General features: G+C 42.1%; 1 protein-coding gene across 1 annotated transcript in view; it reads right to left on the reverse strand.

The window, feature by feature from the left end:
• Nucleotides 1-19,050: 19,050 nt before the first annotated feature.
• LTBP1 (latent transforming growth factor beta binding protein 1) overlaps nt 19,051-25,090 on the reverse strand; it is a 294,284-nt gene continuing 288,244 nt past the window's right edge. Inside the window, exon 41 of the mRNA XM_085890321.1 lies at nt 19,051-20,162. Coding sequence (XP_085746447.1) covers nt 19,990-20,162 — 173 coding nt within the window. The 3' untranslated portion in view covers nt 19,051-19,989. The remainder of the gene's footprint in view (nt 20,163-25,090) is intronic.

Genomic DNA, 25,090 nt, shown 5'->3' on the forward strand with positions numbered 1-25,090 from the left:
CACCAACGCCTACACCAACGCCTACACCAACGCCTACACCAACGCCTACACCAACGCCTACACCAACGCCTACACCAACGCCTACACCTACACCTACACCAACGCCTACACCTACACCAACGCCTACACCTACACCAACGCCTACACCTACACCAACGCCAACACCAACACCTCCACCTACCTGTGCCTCCCACCTGTTCCTGCACTTTATAAGAACCAGATTCTGCGAACGAACCTCTGCATAAAAACCCTGATTCAGCACCGGTTGATGTGATAATGTGAATTGGAATTCCACCAACTCGAGAAAGATAAAAGGTAGGCTCAGAATCGCAATTAGCATCTCACCGATGATTAATTCAAGGGAATAGTTGATCTTAATCACGGCGGATTGATTGCACACACGAATGGTCTTGCGCCCTCACACGCCAATACCATGTACGATGGCGAAGGTTCATGCCAGCATTGTTCACGCCAAGTCTTAATCCTCCCAAATCTCTCAGCTTCACCTTCATGTTTTTCAATTGAAAATCAACACGAAAGCCAGCACGACACGGACGAGGTATTCTCACTTTACACAGTTATTCGAGTTACTGCCGTTAAAATATTAGGAGAAATAACAATAAATCAGACATAAAATGGCCCATTAATTAGTCAATACAAATTAATATACACATATAGGCCGATCTACATATGTACATACATACGTACATACATACACATATATACAAACAAACATACATACATATACATACACATCCATACATACGTACATACATACATACACATTCAAACATACATACATACATACATATACATATACATACACACACATACACATCCATCCATCCATCCATACATACACATCCATACATTCATACACATACATACAAACATACATATACATACGCATACATACACATTCAAACAAACATACACATACATACATACATAAATATACATACACATACATACAAACATATACACACATACACATCCATCCATCCATACACACACATACACATCCATCCATCCATACACACACATACACATACATACATCCATACACATACAAACATTCATACATACATACACATACATACACATACACACATACAGACAAACATATACACATACATACATACAGATACATACAAACATACACATACATACATGTATACATACATACGTACATACAAACATACACATACATACATACACATACATACAAACATATACACATACATACATACATACATGATATGCACACACATACATGCACAAATATACATACATAGGCCTACATACATGAGACATACACACATACATGCATAATCACATACATGATACATATACATTCATATATACGTGACACATATGCACATATACGTGCATATCTACACATTCATCCAGAGTACACACAAACATCCATGATACATATACATACATATACACATGATACATATCTACACATACATACATACATACATACATATACACATGATACATTTACACACATACATGCATAAGAGGAACATACATGATACGTACATATATACATGATACATACCTATACACACATACATGATAGGTACATACATATCCACATATACATACATCTACACACATACATGATATGTACACACATACATGATATGTACACACATATACACATATACATACATACACACACATGATATATACACACACACATGATACACACACACACATGATACATGCATGACATACATATACACACGTACACACATACATGCATATACACACATACATATATGATATACATAAACACACATACATACATGATACGTACACACATACATGCATATACACATACATATATGATATACATACATATACACACAAACATACATGATACTGTTACGGTTCTAGGAACCGTATGCATACAAACATACAGTTGTCCCGAAGTTCATTATTCCATTAAGTATATGTGTAGATCGATCCCTACCTTGTGTGTAGTGGGAAGACACTGGGGTGCATTGCGATGGCTTTTAGTTCGGTTTGTAAATCATTTCTCCCCTTTTATTTTGAACCACAGTACCTTCTTCTCGCTCTCAGAGGCAAAATCTTTGTGCAGTACCTTTTTGGCGAATCCGGACACGCGTGGAGTGTGCGGGCTTCCCCGCATGGCCGAAACCTTGTCCAGAAAGGGCGGACCCCATGGAAGCCCTGGCCAACCAGGGTGGACAGTGACGTCTGCTTCGTCAAGGCCCCACCCCGACCTTGGGGATCGATAAATTACGACACCATTCTCAATCTGGTGGTTGTTCTTTTTCGGGGGTCGTTCGTTCAGAGAGGGTGAGCTGGAAAGTGAGTCGTCTTGAGAGGGTATGGGCGAGTCGGAGAGTTCGTTGAGAGTGAGAGAGTAAGAGACCCAAAGACTCAGCCTCATCGTGAGAGATACCCGGTGATCCTGGGTGCCTTGGATCCCACATCGCGGAGCCAAGAAAGGTTCGCTCACTATTTGTGACTGGTCTACCCTACGACATCAAGCGTTGGGAACTCCACCTGCTCTTTCACACTTTCAAGCCCCGTTCATACCTTGGACTCCACACTCTCCACCTGGGCTCCGCGCACACACAAACTCCACACGTGCGGCTGTGGCCGAGCTGTGCGACCATTGTCACGTGCCGCACCACAGAGCATCCCTTTCCCCGAAACTCAGGTACCAAATGAACTGCGACCTCAGCTCACTCCCTCCCTGGCTACAAAAGTCCTTTGCCATTCATCTGGGTTTATTTAGTCTGAGTGTGCATCTGAGTGTGTGGCGCCGTCTGGTAAGTAGTACTGTATAAGTGCTTTGATCATTGTAAATCTTGCCTGTATTCTCACAATAAGTCTGCTCTGTGTCCTCCTTTAGAAAGTTGATTGTAAATAAATTATTGTAGAAATATTCCCAGTTCATTTTCGTCTTTTCCTTCATTGGTCCAGCATAGTTCGGATCTGAGTTTTAGCCGGGTCTTTATTCCCGATATTCTGTTCATTCGAGCCGGTATATCCTTGGTAGTTCCACTCGGCTGCATCTGATCCAGAAAGGTGGTTGGTAGAGTGATCATGATCGGGCAAGGCGTATCGAGGGCGTGGTTCCCTGGTAGTCGAAACCGCGTGGTTAATTAGGTAAATTGGTTCTAGACAAAAAGACCCTATGCCATGCGGCTGAGTTATTGGCGTCCACGGTCGGTTAAGCGACCCGCCGCCTCACGGAATTATCCATGATCGACGGCCTACAATTCTGGGAGCTGGTGGGAGATGACGTAACTTCCCCCAACAAGTGGTCGTTGTCACCACCGGACCCCGGCCCACGACAATACGTACACACATACATACATATACAAACATACATACACAATACATGCATATACACACATGCATACATACATACAGGTAGCGGACAAAGGAATGGAAACACCTGGTGAAAGCAAGTATAGTGAAAGCAAGTATTGGAAACACCAAGTACAGTGTAAGCAATGGCTTTCACACAAGTGTGGCGCATGTGTTAATTAAGCAAATTACATCCCAGCATACTTAGGGTCAGAAGCCTGGTGTCGGCTCAGTGGCTAGGGTTGCGGCTTGGGATCCAAGGGTCCTGAGTTCAAGCCTCGTTGCCCGCTGAATTACTTCACCAGGGGTTGAGTCAGCCTGCCATCCTTCTGAGGTCGGCAAAATGAGTACCAGCTTGCTGGGATGATCGAGTCATTCGAGTATCCTGCATCGGAGTGGCGACCCGTCCAGGATTGTGCCCAATAGCCAAGGAAACTGCTTCAGCAGCACCAACGCTCTGTACAGAGTATGGTTCCAATGGATGGATGGATACTTAGGGTCATGTATACAGATGGTGCACAGGCAATGGACTACTGAGCAGTGGAAAAATGTGAGATGGTCAAATGAATCATCCTTCATCATGTTCTTGACAAACGGACGAGTGCACGTGACGCCATGCTAAAGAAGTCTGCAACCCTGAGTGCTTGGTTCCAACAACCAGTTCTGGTTGTTCTGCAATGTTGTGGGGGTGAATTTTCCTGTCATGGTTCAAGTACAGTCATGCCCTTAGAAGGCAACGTCAATGCTGATCACTACTTTATGGTACTGATTGATCATATTCATCCCTTGTTGCAGCATTTCTTTCCTGCTGGCCGGGGTGTCTTCCAATATGACAATACCCCCATCCACTGAGCACATGTGGTCGCCCAATGGTTTTATGAGCATGACACTGATGTTATCCATATGTCATGGCCTTCTCAGTCACCAGATCTGAACCCAATCGAGCATTTATGGGATATTCTGGAACGACGCATGAGACGGCATTTTCCACGTCCATCAAACAGGTGTGAGTTGATTGACTTTCTCTTGGAAGAATGGTGCGGCATCCCTCCTGCAGAATTCCAGACGCTGGTGGAGTGTATGCCATGGTGCATACAGGCAGTACTGGCCATACGTGGTGGCCCAACATCTTATGAAGGGACGTTCCATTGGTGTTTTCATTTTTTTTGTCCACTCTCTCTCTATCGAGTGCAGTCTGTGGCTGCTGGTTGCATCATTGGTTGGGAAGTGGCTATGCCGCTGATGCAGTGTCCCCCATTCCAGTATACTGGTACTCATTTTGCTGACCTCGGAAGGATGACAGGCTGAGTCAACCTCCAGGTGTATATTAATTCAACGGGTCTTGAACTCAGGACCCTGGGATCCCAAGCTGCCACCCGAACCACTAAGCCAACACCAGGCTTTTTTGTCCACTACTTGTACATGATACATACATACATATACATACATATACATACAAAACCGCTTCTCTTGTGCCTAATGCAACAGTCCTACTGACCTGATCAGCAACGACGACACACCACGAGGTGGTGCAAGTGTTCCACAAACGTGTTCTCGAAAATAATTTTCCTCGGAACAAATAATGTGCAACTTTTAATTGTGTGACTTCTGCGTTCATTCAGCGAAATTGAGCTCTCACATGATTTCATCATACACGTGATATCATCGGGTGAGTTGATTGGCTAAGGCTAGAAGTAGGTCAGCAAAATTGCAAGAAAATGACCCTATTATTTGCAACTTTGAAGAATTGTGCAACTCCTGGTAAAACGATTTCATTCTGCTTCCTGAAAGCTTACTTGGTCCGACAGGATTGTGCAATAAGGTAGTGCCTTTACCTTTGAGGTGGCTATGGTCTGGTTCGATTCCTGAACAGACGACAGATCATCTGATTGATGCTTCACAGGTCGGGCGTTTCATCACAAAGATTTCCGTCCCTCAAATGACCAACAAGCTGAGTGTCCTGGATGCTAGCATTAGTCAGTGGACGTAAAATCCATCTTTTGAGAGGAGTCGGCAAGTTATCACCAGCACCCTGAACAAATTACAAATTCCTGCCAAAATGAGGTACAGCGAACTTCAGGCTTGGGCAGCCGGTTACACAAGGATTGTCAATGCAGGAGGAGGTCTCAGGTCCATCATGCCCCCACATTTCTGCCAATATATCCATGTACCCCTCTATCCCCAATGCTGCTCAGGACCCATCTAATTCCATTTTAAACCTATCCATCATTTCTGCTGCTACTACCTTCCCAGGAAGAACATTCCATGCATTAACTCGTGAGTTCATAGAACTTGATACCCCATGCATCAGTGTTCAAGTATATACTTCAATTGTAATAAAATAATGATTTTAAAGATTGTTAAAAAAATCCTGAAAGTTAGCGCTACTGAAGCAGTCTTTTACACGACCTTTACACACTGTAATAAGACGATGTTGTCACAGTTTAGGATATGGAGGCTTTATTGATCACCATGCAATGCAGCGTCAAACAACATCGTGCATAGCCATATTGACGGTCTCTTCTTCACCCCAGTACTGCATCTTCTCACATGCCCTACCTAATTATGCTATAAATGGATATATAGCATGGTTCATGGAAGTATCATGAAGGCGATTTGTGTTCTACAGTGTTCAAGTATATAGTTGAGTTTAACTAAAGGTTTAAGGAGGTTTAAAGGTGTATAAATAAATTAATGTTGGGTTTTACCGCAATTTTACCCAGTGTGTATTACAGCACCCTATCAAATACATTACACTAGTTATTATTGTCTGTTGTTTGTGTCCATTATGACATCCTTAAAAATAAGTTTCCTGTTTGAAATTATTTTCAATTTTGTTTGATTTCCAGGCAGGCAGACAGATTAAAAATATTGCTTCACTTCTCTCTGTGCATGTGCGACTGGGACAGATTGAGAGCCAAAGTCTGGTAAACCGAAAAACTTGTCCTCCTATTCGTGTTCACAATATAATATTAAATTGAAATAAGTTGTTCCCCGATCCTAAACTGATCAGACGGACGGACGGTGGACAGATGGACATGAATCAATTGCTTAACCCTGCTTCTTGTTTCGCATGTGTGGGGTAATAACTACTCTCTCCTTATGAAAGACCCTTGTCTTAATGTCGTCATAACTGTCCTCATCTTTACTTCCAAGCTATGTTCCTTTTTTTTCATGTCATTTACTTTTGTCCTGCCATTGTAGATTATGCTGAAAAGCTTTTCCACACATATTTGGTCTGTACCTTCATTATCCTAAACATCTCTTTCATATCACCCAAGTAACTACCTCTTTTCTCATCTATAAAGTCCTATAGCTGTCTCTTTAAGGCACTACCCATAGCTTTGTCGAGTTAGTCCCAGAATCAATCCACTTGCTCTACGCTCGATCCCCTCTGTGGCAGCTATGTCCTCCCTCGGATGTTTCAATATTCCAGATGAGGTCTCACTAAATTCCTATATAGTATCAACACTACCTCTTTTGATTTACAAGTTATCCCACAACCAATTAAACCTAAAGCCCAATTAGCCTCACACTTTGCTCTATACTTACCCCCGCCTCCCCCACATCCATTCCCTCCTCCAGATCCTTATCCTGTGTCACATGCTCCAAAGCTGCCCCTTACATCATGTAGCCCCTTTAAAAAAATTATTCCTTCTCATCCCCAGAACCTTACATTTCTTTATGTTAAACGACATCTGCCAATCTTTTACCCAATCTATTAAGGTATCTAGACTTTCCTGAATCTGATCACCACCCGATCTGCTATCTACATTAATTACCTCCAAGCTTCGTGTCATCTGCAAATTTGGAAAGCTGACTCATAACCCCACTATCCAAATCGTTGATCTCTGAGCACCCCACTACTTCATCCTCCCAGCCTGACAGCCTCCCACTCACAGCCACTCTTTGCTTTCTACCACTAATCCCATTTTCAATCCAGCTAGTTTCGAGACCAACCACTCCACAAGCCATTATCTTAGCCACAGCCTTCATTGTGGTACCTGATCAAATGTTTTTCAAAAGTCGAGATAAACTACATCTACTGCACTTCTCCCATCCACCTAGTCAGAAAGAGTTTAATAAAATGCAGCAACGAGATTTGTTAAACAAGACCTCCCTTCAGTAAACGAGGGGGTCCGTTGGTCCATTGGACCAAATTTTCATTGGTCTTCATGGCCTTGAGCCTTTTTGCTCATCTGAACAAAAACAATTGGTTTCCCATCCTGGAAGCCTTGGAACCCAAATAATAATATTATGAATTATAATAATAATAATAATAATACTTAGCTGTCTTTCGGAGTCTTGGTAGTCTTAACACTGATGGGGGTCTTAAAGGGTCTTCAAAGGTCAAAGGGGTCTCAGCAGTCTAAATAGTCAAAAGGTGCATTCCAATAGTTATGACATAGTTAATAAACACAGAAAGCATCACACACACACACACACACACACACACACACACACACACACACACACACACACACACACACACACACATACACACACACACACACACACACACACACACACACACACACACACACACACACACACACACACACACACACACACACACACACACACATACACACACACACCGTCCATTTATAGTAGATCCGTGCTGACTGGTGACTAACTTTCATTGGTTGGAATTTATTCAAATGGTATCTCCATCTGATCCATAAATTAACATCTCCAACACAACTGAAGTCAAACTACCAAGTCTGTTGTTTCCCAATTCTTCCCTGGAATCTTTATTAAATAATGGTGTTACATTGGCGGCTCTCCAATCCTCCGGTGTCTGTCCTGACTCCAACAAGCTGAGATATCTGTTAACACCTTGCTTGCCAGCTCAGGCACTGCCCCCTTGGACGCGTATTACCTGTCCCCGGACGGAGCTTTATCCTCTGTGAGCTTACCTAGTTGCTTATTCACATCCTCCACTCCTCTTAGGATCCCCTCTTCATGCCATTGTCATCACGACAGATACTCACAGTGACTGGTAGTTTCCCTGACTGCTGTTGTGTAAAATATGTTAAAGCACAAAAAATATTTAATAAGCCTGCCATCGAAAATTTCAACACCAACAATCTTTCCATGCTATTCCTCAACAGGCCCACGCTTCTCTTCACCTGTCCCTTATGGACATAAACAATGCCTTGCTATTATGTTTCATATTTTTGGCAATATCTTTTTCATATTCTCTTCTGGCTTGCCGAGTTATTTTATGAACTTTCCTCCATTTACTCGTGTACTGATGTGAGTCAGACTCCAGTCTTGTTCCTTGATACCGAATGAATGCCTTCTACCAATCCTTAATCACACTCATTACTTCCATACTCAACCACCCTGGTCTCTTTCACCCTGTAACTTTACACCTCACTGGAATGCACTTACTCTGCACCCTCCGCATTTATCCTCCTTGGAGGTTGCCCATTTATCTGACGTAGACTGCTACTTGTTAGCTTCTCTCAATATGGATTCTCGAACACCTAACTCTCTTCTCGTACCCTCAAAGTTTCCCTTCCAGAAATCTAACAGCCTTACTCTGTTATCTTGAACTCCAAATCTTAACAGTATTGTGGAATACATTGTTATGGTCACTTGTCTCCAAACTCATCCCTCCTCCTCACCCTCCCTTTCTTCCTCCTTTCTCTATTCCTCCTCCTCCTCCTCCATATTGGGTTCATGATTGAAAAAGAGGTCCAACACAGTATTCCCCCTCATGGGCTCTTCTCTAAACTAACATAAATCAATCCTGAACTTTTGGGGATTTTGATGTGCCGTACTCTTTTCGAGAGTGTTGGTGCTGCTGAAGCAGTTTCTTAGCAAGGGTTGTACTGGGTGGTTTGCCATTGCCTTCCCAGTGTTGTTCGTCTGTCCTCTATCCTTTTAAATGCTGAGAGACAAGCAAGGAAGCAGGACGTACCATTTTTAAGTCTTTGGTATGACTCGGATGGGGTTCAAACCACCGACTTTCCATACTCGGACCAGACACTCTCACCATTAGACCACTGAGTGGGGTTAATCCTAGATTTGATGTAGAAATTCCTCCTTGGCTCAGGTCTGCTCTTTCCCTGTTTCTGGACCCAATCTATCCTTGGTAAATTTAAATCCCCCAAATCAATACTCTTCCCTTTTCACATGCCCTTCTAAATTATTTATGAGCCCTCCTTTCCTGCTCGTACCTCATATCTGCAGCCCCATCAAATGCATCCTGCAGGCTACAAGCATCTTCCTATTCCTACAATCCCTAATCTCAATCAGCACAGAATTCTGTACATTAATTCCTTCCTTAATGTCATCCCTTTCTCTCAATACTCATGTAAAGTCCTTCCTTGGCACATGTGAATTCCTATCCACCTACAAGGCTTTCATCTGCAGCTTCATGGAGTACTGCTCTTCCCCCTGGGCTGGCTCTCCTGCCTCACACCTTGCTCAGCTTGATGCCGTGGAAAGCAAGGCCTTCAAGACCATTGGAATCTCCCACGATGAAGCTGATTCCATGGGTCTATCAATTTGCCATCGCCGACAGGTCGGTGGTCTCTCTGTCTTCTACTGCCTCCTTTTTAAATTTTGCACCATCTGCCTCTCCCTGCTTTGTCCCCCCCCCCCCCAGGTTTGTGCATGGTCCACCAGCAACCCCCTTCTGGTGAAAATCCAGAAATCCAGAATCACTGCTCATCCCTACTTATTTGTCCCTCTTTTTCCCCACCTGTGGAACCAATTTCCACATTCTCTTCAATCTCATTATTCCCTTCCGGTCTTAAAACTAGCTTTTCACCACCATCTCAGATCATCCCCCATCCAAAACCATGATCTTTTCTACACCTGTTTAACCATTCCCGCATGCCATTTTGCTTTTGTATCCATGTTGTCCACCCTTTGCATTCTCCTCTACCTCTCATCGTTACCCGCATCCCAAACTCATTTTGACCCTCAAAATATTCCCATTGCTTTGTAAACCCAAAACATTGCGGCCTGCACCATTTTTCCAACCATAGATTGATGTCTATTACCCCACTCATGAAGTTTGTACAGTTTCATACTCAGAATAATACCAGAAACAAGCTCAAATGAGCTAAGATCCTCGTCCTCTTAATGATGACGTCATAAAAACGAATATGACGTCATTGTGATGTATCAGGTTTGCGATAAATTATCTGTGCTAATGTCCGGCTTGATTCCCGCAAACAAAATTCAAAAAGCTTGCCTAGTTTGAGATAAATTTTTAGGCGATTTCCATTAGCGGAGATATTTTGACGTCATAACTTTTTTTCTAGGAGGAATTTTCAAAATCGGAGATGGTTGCTGTCTGTGCAGGGTATTTTTTACATATATACGCCAAGTTTCAGGAAGTTTCGATGAAAACTGTAGGCTGTGAAACAAAAAAGTCCACAAGAAGAAGATGAAGAACAACAACGAGAGTAAGACTTAGAGATCGTCCACGAAGATCGAAAAAAACTACATCACAACCCTTTTCTTTCAGTCATCAACTCAACAATCCTGCATTTAATTTTCAAATCATGTGAGTGAACCTTCCCCATATCATTTGCTCCCACATGTACTACAAGCAGTCTTCCTGCCATTACCAGACAACGACATCCAACTTTCCTTCAATATCCATCACATTCACTCGTTTGATACACAAAAGTATATGGAACCGATTATTGCTGCAGAATGAAGAATCCACATATTTCATTGTTGCATTGCCAACAAAAACCATCTCCCAAGCCTCTTTCTTTTCCATCTCCACCCAACCCCCACCACCACATGCATCCGTCACACCATTACTGTCATCCACACCAGCCGCAACCACACCATCACAGCCTTCACTCCCAAACTCCGACCCGAACCTGCCACACCCCCATCCACCATGGACCTCACTTACAACACCACCACTGCTGCTCATACTGACCTCACCCCAACCGTTGCACCAAGACCGCTGACTGCGTCCACTTCACCCAGACCACTGCCGACCCCACCTCACTGATTGCTGTCCACAGCTGCCTCACCTTGACCACCATCTGCACCTGATGCATACCCACCGCACTCAAACATGCTGCAACCACACCGCTGCCCACACCTGTCACACTCCCAATGCCGCCTATATCCTCCACACCCACCACTAACACCAGCCCAATACCCACCCCATAAATGCAACCAACCATTTAACAAATCCACCACCTCCAGAAAAATCCCACAAAGCTGCTATTCCTTTTCTCACTCATCCACCAAAGTCCTTAGGCATTCCATCTCTCCATGTTTCCCACAGGAAAGACGGCGTCCCACATCACCACCAATCCCAACACTGCCCACATAAATGTCAAATCCATCTGTGTGGTGAAACCCCCTGCCAAGAGGTCACCCACCTCAGAAGCCCCCACGGTCCCAAGGAGGTCGCTCAAACACGTCAGTGGAGAACTCCGCATACATAGGAGCGAGGTTCATGAAAGACTTGGCTGAAAATGTTCCTTGGCCAACCCCCACATGGTGGAGGTAATTGGGGTAGATAAAAGTATTAGATATATTCATCAGACCTGCATTCAATCTGGAGTAGGTTTGAGCTGGAATATATATGTATACGTAATGGTAGGTATACCGTAACCAGGTACGCATGTAGTTTATTACAAAACGTAAAATTATACCTGTAGCATGAAGGAAGAATATTTTATTTCAAAAATATTATATCTCTCACCTGATGTTTTGGAATAAGTTTGTTTGATCCAATATTTTTGACCATAGCCTGACTCACTGAAACAACTGTGGCTTGGTTCATCCAAGTTTTTGAGGAAAATAACGATTTCTATTGAATGTTTTGATGATACTTCCTTAGATATCGTAAATACCAGATATTACTGAAAATATGTCGATGGATTTCCTTCCTAAAAGTGATAAAGCTACAACATCTTTGGAAAAATTTCTCTCTGAACCAGCGACCACTAACCCAAGGGAGCTTGACTTCAACAAACTCGAAATTTGTGCATCCAGATGAGTCCATTCAAAGTCCTTTAGAATTATTAGAAGCTTACCGACACAGGACAATGAACCCAACCAGGTTCAAATATCCTGTAACATCAAAGTTTAAGCATCGGGCCGACAATTAGCACAGGTGATGATGATGATAACAATAAGGAAGAACAAGAAGGAACTTTGGTGCAGAAGGAGGCCATTGAGCCCATCATGCCCATGCTACACCAACACCAGATGCTATCACCAATCCACATTGAGTGTATCTACAAGTCCTGCCAACATCCCTGTACACCACTATCTCCAATGCATCTCGGTACCTATCCGATTCTAATTTCATCCCATCTTCTCTTTCCACTGCCATGACCCTTCTCGGGAGACCATTCCATGCATTAACTGGGAGGTGCATGTGATACATCAGGGAAGTTTTCTTTCCCATTTAACGATGAGAGGTAGGGGAGAATACAAGCGGTGGACAATATGGATACCAAAGCAAAATGGTGTGTAGGTCTGGTTAAACAGGTGTCGAAAAGATCATGGCTTTGGATGGGGGATGATCTGAGATGGTGGTGAAGAGCTAGTTTTAAGAAAGGAAGGGAAGAATGAGATTGAAGAGAATGTGGGTGGGGGAGGGGGGGGACTTTGTGGTGTAAGTAGACCACAACTCTTGGCAAGAAAAGTGAATCAAAATGGTTTCTTACCAATGCGCAATACGCTGAGTACTCCGAATTCAAAAGGTAATCAGACTTTTCTTTTTTTCGTGGAGTTATCAGCTATTTATTTCCAAAAATTCCAAGAGGTGAGGGAACCAACATGAGGTCAACTTTCGAACCCATGCTCTTCAGATAGTCCAGAGAGACTTGAAGCTCCCATACCAAATTAAACGATGATGGTTCCTTTGCAACCAGGGCTTGTAAGGAAGGCAATGCATGGAAGATTAAAGATGAGAAATGATGGAGGGGTGACGTCGGAGACCCAAGGTAGGCTTCCACCCGTTCAAGTTAGGAGATGTGAAACCGTCAGTAAAGATAGTAAGTCTGGACGACTGAGATAATATTAGTCTTACACTGGCCAAAAGCATGGCTGAGTTATTGCTTTTATTAAAATTGTCACCACAAATCCAGGTTGATTGAAGGTCATGACAAGAGTCATTGATGCACCAGACTTATACCGGTACACCTTAAACAAGCTTAAATGAGATAAGATCCTCGTCCTCTTAATGATGACGTCATAACGAATATGACGTCATTGTGATGCATCAGGCTTGCGATAAATTATCTGTGCTAATGCCCGGCTTGATTCTCGCAAACAAAATTCAAACAGCTTGCCTAGTTTCGGAGATAATGGTATAGGCGATTTCCATTAGCGGTGATATTTTGACGTCATAACTTTTTTTCTAGGAAGAATTTCCAAAATCGGAGATGGTTACTGCCTGCCTGCGCGTGGGCTTTCTGCATATACATGGCAAGTTTCACGAAGATCCGATGAAAACTCTGTGTTGTGAAACAAAAAATGTCAAAAAATAGGAATGATGTCATAAAAAGTGATATGACGTCATAGTGATGTATCATATGTGCGGTAATTCATTCTGCCATTGCCCTGTTCGATTCCCACAAACAGAATTGAAAAAGCTTGCCTAGTTTGAGATAATTTTTTAGGCGATTTCCATTAGCAGAGATATTTTGACATCATAACTTTTTTTTCTCGGAGGAATTTTCAAAATCGGAGATGGTTACTGTCTGCGCAGGGTATTTTTACATATATGCGCCAAGTTTCAGGAAGTTTCGATGAAAACTGGAGGCTGTGAAACAAAAAAGTCCACAAGAAGAAGATGAAGAACAACAACGTGAGTAAGACTTACAGATCCTCCACGAGGATCTTAAAAATAATTATCATCAACATCTCATACATTGTTTCCCCCCACAATGTTGGAATGTTGTTATTATCCGTTAACCATCGTCAATGCAAACTTTGATCCTGAGTGATCCCATGAAGACTGATTTAAATGACACTATGGATGATGGATCACCAGGACACATGTTGAAATACCCTCGAGGCTAAGTGGAAATTTGGAATAATCATTTCATCTTAAAACGGAACAATGAAACGTGTGCTTGTCGATTCTGTCGAGATTTATTTAGGATTACGGTCTCCAACATGCTTAAATGTAATGCATACGATGTGGCAAATGTACATGTAACTGTCACAAAGCAACAGATACTGTTCATCAAATTAAAACAGTCACACATACATGTTACTCGGGCTGACAGTGTTCGAATCCTGGCCGAGGTTTAAACTATCATCCTGGTGTTTCACAGGCAGGGTGATTAATCAATGTGTGAAACTATATATATATATATATATATATATATATATATATATATATATATATATATATATATATATATATATATATATATATAACTCAATCTGAGTGTGACACATATGTGCAACTGCATCAGAGTGTCACAAACGACATAAATGACAAGAATAAGATCGTGACAGCTGACATGTTGTACCTCCTACTTGGCCGAGTTCAATGTCCACCTGCACAGTGGAGGATTCGGTTTGAGAATGTCGAGAATACATTTCTGATGTATAAACAGAGTGTTTAACTCGAGGGGGAGCACTCGGTAGAGTGCAAAACCTCTGCCGTCAACACTGCTGGGTCACTTAAGTGAACCTGATATCCTATTCATTGGAGTTCAAAACGGATCAGACTCTACTGAACCACGATTGAATAAACTAAACTAGATCGACGCGCATGTAGAAATGCCAAAAAAAAATCGAATTTTTTTGAAAAAAAAGGTGCAAATTTTCTAATTTTTTTTTTGGTTGGAAATCACTTAAAACATGTAGAAATGCAAAAACAAAAATTCAAATATTTTTCAAATAAAATCGAAATTTTTTTGAAAAAAAGTTGCAAAATTTTCTACGTTTTTTTTCTCTAACAAATTTTGTTTTTTTTTGGTTGGAAATCACTTAAAACATGTAGAAATGCAAAAACAAAAATTCAAATATTTTTTCAAAATGGCCGCCATAGCGGCCATATTGGACTTTGGACCAAGTCCAAAATCGAATGGCATGATCCTTGGACCATACCTAATTCCCCCACCAAGTTTCGTCGAAATCCGTCCAGTTTTTCCGTAATGCTGTTCACAAACAAACAAACAGATGGGTGAAAACAGTAACCTCCGTCCATCTTCGATGGCGGAGGTTAACAAGTAAGTAATCTTATGAACACATTCATTCCTGGTTCGTTTCTTGGGGATGAAATGAAGATTGATTTTCTTTAATAACCACTCGTGAACACCCCTCTACCCTGTCATTTTCACCTCTTCTCTCCAAACGACCCTGCCAGTCCACACCCCTCTACCCTGTCATTTTCACATCTTCTCTCCAAACTACCCTGCCAGTCCACACCCCTCTACCCTGTCATTTTCACCTCTTCTCTCCAAACTACCCTGCCAGTCCACACCCCTCTACCCTGTCTTTCACCTCTTCTCTCCAAACGACCCTGCCAGTCCACACCCCTCTACCCTGTCATTTTCACATCTTCTCTCCAAACTACCCTGCCAGTCCACACCCCTTTACCCTGTCTTTCACCTCTTCTCTCCAAACGACCCTGCCAGTCCACACCCCTCTACCCTGTCATTTTCACATCTTCTCTCCAAACTACCCTGCCAATCCACACCCCTCTACCCTGTCATTTTCACATCTTCTCTCCAAACTACCCTGCCAGTCCACACCCCTCTACCCTGTCATTTTCACATCTTCTCTCCAAACTACCCTGCCAGTCCACACCCCTCTACCCTGTCATTTTCAGCTCTTCTCTCCAAACTACCCTGCCAGTCCACACCACTCTACCCCTTCCTTTTCACCTCTTCTCTCCATACCACCCTCCCAGTCCACAATGCCAGCTGTGTGTGCATCAAAAGCATCACACATCGTGCAGATAGCTGTGAGTGGTTCATAACTTAGTGACTCTTCATTGTCTAAGTCATAAAAGTAAAAGTCTGTCAAAGGTTAACTACGTCGACATGTACGTAAACTAATACTATTTAACAGATCAAAATAATTATTCCCAACTTCGAGTGGGGTCGACCTAGCAATGTTTTTGGCCCCAGAATTTCGCAAAATTGTCGGTTCAAGATGCCAGCGTAAGCTCACCTACCTCGCAAAAGACAAGGTGACGTCTTAAACGTCACCTAAGGACCAGCGATAGCAGATCGATCCTCCGGCTTAACGTCCATCCGAGGGACGACGGCACACACATTGATGCCTTGCCCTGCGTGCAAAACAACACATGGAGGATGACAGTTTATATACCTGGCTGGGTCAACATTCACACCAGGTGAATTTTATCCGTAGCCTGATGGAGTACTGCTCTCCCCTCTGGGCTGGTGCTCCTGCCTCCCACCTTTCTCGGCTTCACGCTGTCGAAACCAGGGCATTTAAGATCATCGGCATCTCCCGCAATGAAGCTGAGTCTTTGGGCGTCTCACTCAATCACCGCAGGTTGGTCGGTGGTCTTTCTGTCTTCTACCGACTCCTCTCCAGCCTTGCCCCCCCTGCTCTCTCTGCGATTTGTCCCCACCACATTTCCACAGGGCGCTCAAGGTCCGCCAACAACCCCCTTCTGGTAAAACTACCAAAATCATGAATCACTGCTCATCTTCACTCTTTCATTCCTCTTTTTTCCCGCCTTTGGAATAAACTTCCTCACTCTATTCTTTCCCATTCTTCCCTCCAGGCTTTCAAAACAGCTATTCACCACCACCTTTTATCTTCCCCCATCCAAATCCTCGATCTTTTCTACCCCCAATAATCCACCCAAGCCCACTTCCTTCATTTCTCCTACTTTCCTTCCTGAAAGTCCCTGAAATGTCCATCTTCTCTTCGCCATGTTCCCCGTCCCATCCCCATCCCTCTCCCTTCCACAGTTCACCTAATGTGTCTGTTCCCCACTGTTTTGTCCCTTCCACTCCCGCCCCTCTTGTCTCATGCCTCCTTGCTGTGAGTTGTATGTTAGCTCTCATACGAGCCTCGACCAAGGTATACAAAAAAAAAAAACAAAAAAAAAAAGGTGAGAAAGCTCAAAGAAGAGTGTGTGTACCAATCAGGTATCCCACTGGCCAATGCCGTAACACAAATGTCAGGACTTAACTTAGACAATAAAAGCACCGATTTCAAAGCTGTAAAGATAAAAACACTTTCGATATCTTTATCCTCCAGGGGGTACAAAATGCATCCCAACTGTAGCTTCATGCACAGCTCTTTCAAAATTGCTGTTCATACAACGAAACAATCCGCAAAAGCATTCCCTACTTTAGAATGCAAGCAAGTTGCCTATGCCAGCACGGGATTCGAACCAGGGAAGGGATGGAGACGGCAAAAATGCAAATGGCGTCTTCTGTCATCGAGCCCGCAAGCTGGGAGTGACAATTCTCATTTATTGCCGCACCTAATGCTGTTTAAATGCTCTCACGGCGACGAGGTGCTCCGTTTGAAACTGTTTGTTCGATATATGTAGCTTTTTGATGCCGAGGGTCCGTAATAAAAAATTTGTATTGGTGTCAAAGCCAGTGACCAATTGCAAATTAATAGTAGGACGTATCTAACCTTGACTTATAATGTCATCGGTTTTTATAGCAGAAAGGAATTTAATATCAAATTAGTTTAATTAGCTAGTCAGCAGCAATTCTCAGATAATATTTTTCTGCATTTTAAAATTGCGCACTGCACTGTCGGACCCCTGATATTCTCGGTTGATAAATGTGACCTCCTTCTACATTTGCGGCCCTGTGCTATTTGCGTTTTTTTTTTCTTTTTGTATTTTTGTGGTTTTTCATGGGAGTTTTGATCTTCCCTTTATGAATCCCGAACCGCCGGGAACCTGTGCCCCTTTTCCCCATTGAAACAATGTCCCGACATCCGTGGATTCGACATTCGCGGACTTTTTCAGGAACATATGACCCACGAAAACTTGGGGCTCTGACAGTACATCCATCTTAGCAAACACCGACCGCAAAGGCCTCATAACGAAGAGGTGAACTTATCACAAACAGCTTTTCCATCGCTGCACAGAACTCTATCGGTTCCAACTTAAAGGGAATTTTCGACAAATGTGCCGAGTTGTCAAAACTTGCTCATGTTACACGAAATGGCTGATCAAACATGAGGAAATGAATTCTTTCTCCAAAAATGTAATAAGCAAGGAGGATTTGGGCTGGCAGCATAGCCTCCCTCTGAGCTGTCGAGCCCGAGTCTGAATCTCGACCGTCTATCGGACGGATGTTAAGTCGGAGGTCCCGTTTGCCAGCACCGGTTGTCGGTGGATGTTAAAGATGTAACGGTGAGTTTCACGATGAGCATGTGAGCTATCTCCGGCACCCTGAATGAATTCCAAATTAATGGCCAAGCTCTCTCGCCAACCACACTTAGTAAGTGTGCCAAGTCTGCCAATACTCCCGACGCGACTTGAGGGAGGCCTTGAGGGAGGTCTTGAGGGAGGTCTTGAGGGAGGTCTTGAGGGAGGCCTTGAGGGAGGTCTTGAGGGAGGTCTTGAGGGAGGCCTTGCATTCGATTGACGACAGGCTGATGGTCATGAAGGTGGATTTGGATGTTGATTGAACGACCCTCCTTCAGCCACATCTACCATACATTTATCAAACGTCCATTTATATTTTTAAGGTTAAAAATAAATCTTAAAGCAAGGAAAGCAAAAGGCAAATCTCGCACTTTATTACTGAATTTACAAATAAGTTGTGTGCAAACTCCGACAGATTGCATAATTAAATAATTAACTTATAATTCTGCCCTTGAATCCAAAGCACAGTTGGCAAGTACATGATGAAATTTTTTTTACGAACGGGGTGGCAATATATGCAACAAATCCGTTGCAGTTATTGATTACATGGTGTTCAATCAAGTGAAAATGGCACAACTATGTTTAAAAAATATATTCCACATCTGTTCCATCATTCGTCTGTTATGCCGGCGGACAGTGCACAGGTGTCTGAGGAACAAAAAACAAAACAAAAATCCCTTGATCCTTCTGTTTCTGTTATTAATACGTTAACCTCAAGTCGTGACATGACATGCCTTGTAGGTAACGAAGGAAACCAGGTTATGACACCTGCACCGCTCCACCGAGCGAAGCATCCATTACCATGAAACGGCAACAGACCGCGATGCTGGTTACGTGCACTCTTATAAATGACTTTGTGAAAAATAAAATACACTCCAATAATATCGATGCAACTCATGTACAATAAATTCACTCAAAGGTGGGAATTAAGCAAAACAATAACGACGAAAGAATATTACAAAATAGACTTTGACATGACTTAAGCTGTTGATCAAAGTATTAATCACGACTGTGTAACGCTATACAGATATCTCTCCTTTAGCTGCATGCTGGCCTGGAGGAGCGAAGCCGTGGCACAGTGGTTTATGCACTTTACAATAGCACGCAACGGAAGTGAAGAAGACGTTTTGGGCACCATTTCATCAGTTTCAGCATTGCTCAGCCTTCTATGAGGGCAGCACAGAGTTAAGACAAGCAGCACCATCACAAAGGTCCAAGCACTGGACGTATAAAGGATTTATGGGGAAGGTTTAAGCCACCCGTGATGGCCCTCGAGATTCCACTTGGTGGCTCTATCTCTTCAGACCATCCTGAGCATCAGTCTCTTGTGCGACACAATAGTTGTGCTGTGACGATGGCACGTAACCAGGCAGGCAGACGCACTTGAACGAACCTTCTGTGTTAACACACTCAGCGTTTCTGCAGAGGTACATCCTGTCATTTAGTTCCTCACATTCGTTCACATCTGTGGAAAACAGAGGAAGTGACCGAATGAACCTTTCAAGAGTTAGACAAATTCCTTAATACAAAATTCGGCCATTAGGCCCAACATGCCTGTGCTACACCCAACACCAGACACTGTCACCCATCAAAATGCAAGCTACAAGCTACCTATCATTCCTGCAAATATCCCTGCAGCCCTCTATCTCCAATGCATCAAGGTACTTATCCACTTCAGATTTAAACCAATCGACTCTTTCTGCTGCCATGACAAATTTCAAAGGTGCAAAGGAGCATCGATGTGTGAAATCGTTAATTATAATCATTAGGTTTCAATGAAAATGTTTTCAAATCTTTTTAACCTCCGCCATCGAAGATGGACGGAGGTTACTGTTTTCACCCCTGTCTGTTTGTCACTTACGAAATCTAAAGATTTCATTAGTATATTGATGACTTCCGTCCTCTGTTTGTGTGTTTGTTACTTACGAAATATAAAGACTTCGTAAGTATATTGATGACTTCCGTCCTCTGTTTGTGTGTTTGTTACTTACGAAATCTAAAGATTTCATAAGTATATTGATGACATCAATATATGTCACAGTGAAGTCAAATATCCGATTTTTGATGGTTTGGTACAGATAACTCGAACGAAAGAAGCTACCAATGTCAAATTACACCACGTGATTCAGGAGGGTGATGGCTAGTGCCGATTATATTTTGGTCAAAATCGGTCAAAGGTCAAAGTCACAGTGAGGTCAAACATCCAAAAAATGATAACTCGAGAACGGAAGAAGCCAATCATGTCAAATTACACCACGTGATTCAGGAGGGTGGTGGCTAGCACTGATTAGATTTTGGTCAAAATCGGTCTAAGGTCAAGGTTACGGTGAGGTCAAACATCCAAAACATTCGATTTTTGATGGTTTGGTACAGAATCATCGTAGAAACTTCTAGTTTGCGTCGCTACCTTCTTGAGAGACAGCTTTTATTAGACAAGGTCAGAGGTCAAGTTGACGATTTCATAAGTACCAGTCTATGACTGCTGGTTTGTTTGTTTGTTTGTTTGTTTGTAGGCACGATTACTCGAGAACGGAAGAAGCTACCAATGTCAAATTACACCACGTGATTCAGGAGCGTGATGGCTAGTGCTGATTAGATTTTGGTCAAAATCAGTCAAAGGCCAAGGTCACAGTGAGGTCAAACATCCAAAACATGATAACTCGGCCAAAAATGATCATAGAGACTTCCGGTTTAGGTCGTTATCTTCCTTGGAGAAAGCTCTTCAAAAAGTGTCGATGGTTTATAGACTTCCGGTCAGCCGTTTTTGAGATTGGTCAAGGTCGAAATTAAAAAAAAAAGGTCAAATTTCTAAAATCGTCAATTTTCATCCGATTGACTTGACATTTTAACTTAATCTACATATTGGGTCACTGAATGGGTATACCAAGTTTCAGAAGAATTGGTCAAGGCATTTTGACGTCGCGACGGTTTCCATAGTAACATTTTGCTCCCATCTTATATATTATTTCCGAGTTTGTGGTTTCGTGTCGCGCTATCTTCGACTTTGTTCTGCGCTCGATTAACGTGATATTCGGCTTACATTATCTCAAAGAACATATGAGGTGCATGGTACAAAAAAAGTAAATAAAATGGTTCTGAAACAGTGAAATTGTATTCCACTTACTGCATGAAAGTAAAATTACTACTGATACTCTGCATCAGTTCCTTTCTCAAACACACCCACCCCAACATGTCGTGCAGAGCGCGGGTTATGCTAGTTATAATCAAATGGGACTTTTACTGATTTAGTTCTTATCATAACTCATTTATTATTGCAGATAACAATTTTAATACTTGATCGGCTATCTACCTGGAATGGTATGGGATCATACCACGTCATAATCGCAATTAACGTCACGACGTTATGTCAAAAAGGTGAAAACAAGCTTTTGAACATAACTCAGTAACCGGAAGTCGTAGCGACTTCCTGTTGACGCCAAAACAAACATCAATGGAATATCTAAATGTTTCAAAATGCATCTTCGTACAAATTATGTATAGTTTTCGCAAGCGTATGACGTCAAAGGTTTCAGCTATTTGCGTGATCAGAATGAAGGCAACAAGGGTTAAACTGTTCACGTATCAGGCGTCATAATGTACACCAACGTATGTTGCACTGAGATATATTTGGTTTGAAAATTAAGCGTTCTGCATCATTTTACATATAGAATGAGACCATGTAGTCTATTGAGCATCAAAGTTGCAAACACAACTTCGTGTCAATTAATCAAACGATACTATTCGGTTTTATTTAGGAACGACATTTGTACTAGTGTAACATAACACAGCAACACCTGCTTTCTCAACATTTCACACATTGCGGATTAGTACATTTAGCCTAGTCATCACTCTCAGAGTGACCTTTCATTGCGATCTGGGGAGATTATCTCTGGTAACGGCTACGGACTACTTTTTTGACCAAAAAAAACAAACTCAGACGGACAGGAGGCTGCCACTTTTTTGTTGTCACTTCCGGTATTCCTATGCCGCACTATTCTTTTTAATTTGGAACCGCACTATTCACACTACATGTTTTAAGTGATTTCCAACCAAAAAAAAAACAATTTGTTGGAGAAAAAAACGTAGAAAATTTTGCAACTTTTTTTCAAAAAAATTTTGATTTAATTTGAAAAATATTTGAAATTTTTTTTTTTTTGCATTTCTACATGTTTTAAGTGATTTCCAACCCCCCCCCCCAAAAAAAAATTGTTAGAGAAAAAAAACCCAGAAAGTTTGCACCTTTTTTTTTTCAAAAATATTTCGATTTTTTTTTTTTGCCATTTCTACATGCGCGTCGATCCAGTTTAGTTTATTCAATCATGGTTCAGTAGAGTCTGATCCGTTTTGACCTACAATGAATAGGATATCAGGTTCACTGAAGTGACCCAGCAGTATTGGTGGCGGAGGTTTTGCACTCTACCGAGTGCTCCCCCTCTAGTCTCACCCTGTTTTTCATGGAATTAATCTCTATCATTCCACATTTCATTGTTTTACATGTTAAAGAGAGTGCAACATGTGATGTCATGGGGGAGACCATATTGTTGCCAACAGGCATGTGTGTGTGTGTGTGTGTGTGTGTGTGTGTGTGTGTGTGTGTGTGTGTGTGTGTGTGTGTGTGTGTGTGTGTGTGTGTGTGTGTGTGTGTGTGTGTGTGTGTGTGTGTGTGTGTGTGTGTGTGTGTATATATATATATACACGTACATACATACATGTGTATGTCATCCGTTGCTGGTGTTAAGTGTTGGATGTTATTGTTGTCAGCATATTAACTGGTCTTCCTGGTAGTTTCTCCAACATATACGATTGATTTCTTTCTTGAATTTCTTGTGAAAAGAAATCAATGGAGTATGTGACCATTCTACTAGGGTTGGGCATACAACCATACTTTTTTTGAAAGGAGTGTTTTTTTATGGCCAAATTTCACGCTGATCACGAATCCGTTGAACTTTTTGACAAAGGATGATGTCTTTGGTTGGTAAAATGCAAAAATTCAAAATGGCCGCCAAATTTACCCACTTTTCAAGTAAAATTTGATAATTATGGCTTACTAGGGCATGAAATATTACATGTATTACTGAAAAAATTGACCTTTGCATAACCTTTAAAGGTCACAAAACAATGTTGTGGACATTAAAATAACGAAACAGGATACGTGCTATCGCTTAATGGAGTTAGTTTGTCGAAGAAGGTCGAAAACCCGGTTAGATTCCCACAACTTTGAAAATTTGACCTTTGTGAACTTTAAAGGTCAAAGGTCAAGGATTATGACCTTTGGTGCAAAACTTCCTCTGGAACACTCCAGGAACAATATAACATCATATAGGCTATATGGCATTTCACACTCCTCTGATTATCCATACTTTGATGAAATCAGCGTAAAAACAAACTTGAAGGGGGCGCCACGGGCAAGGTGTTCGACATAGAGCAAAATGGTTTCTAGACTTTAGGTGGGGAATGACCTCAAGATTATGCATAAAAAATATTGTCATCCTCGCTCTCAAAGTTTTGGCGCTCGTATGATTTTTATGTCAAAATTCAAAATTTTCTAAGTTCGTGACCTTAACCTTGTGACCTTGACTTTGGGACGAAAATGAAAAATCGAGCTCCGTGGGGCTATGCAGGTGCCATTGGGCGAACCAAATACCGAAACCCCTGCCAGATTGGACAACTCCCTCAGAGAAGATGCAAATTGAAATCGGCTACCCCCTAAAAACACGTTTTTTGGGCGTGGCTCCACCCATAATGGGCGCACCACACCCATTCTCAGGAAAACACAACTGGATCATGTTATAAACCTCCCACCAAAATTTTTATCAGGATCGGATCAAAACCCACGGAGCTATGCTCGGGACAGATAGACAGACAGACAGACACAACAATAACGAATATAGTGATCACATTTTTTTCATGAAAATTTTTTTTAGTGAACCAATAATGGGGGGTTTTTTTTTTTCCTAATGTACTCAAATTGCAATTGATTTATCTGCGAAATGCATGCTCCATGAAATACGCGATGAAGGTTCATCGGGGCAGAATGACTGAACAGTGCACTTAAAAGAAACTACTTCAAGAATAACAACATTCACAAGAACAACAATTACCTCGAGTGGTTGTTGTATATAAATGTTTAAATGAACTGCAGCAAGTTCTGTAGGAATGCCGATACGTATCATCAACTATATAATCAGAAAAATATTGTTACATTAATTTATAACAATCATTTGAAGTTTTGGGATGAAATAGAACTCCATTTCGGAGCTCAAAATAATAATGATTACTGGCATCTACAGGTTAGAGTGCAAGGAAGAAGAATCTATTCCATTCCATTGATAACAAGGACAAATGTATCCAAGAGCCGCGTCATAAAGATTTTGTCTTCACCAGAAGAAGAAG

The sequence above is a fragment of the Eptatretus burgeri genome, chromosome 7 (genome assembly GCF_056783735.1).
Source record: "Eptatretus burgeri isolate ZD-2024b chromosome 7, Ebu_testis_v1, whole genome shotgun sequence".
NCBI classification, from domain to species: domain Eukaryota; kingdom Metazoa; phylum Chordata; class Myxini; order Myxiniformes; family Myxinidae; genus Eptatretus; species Eptatretus burgeri.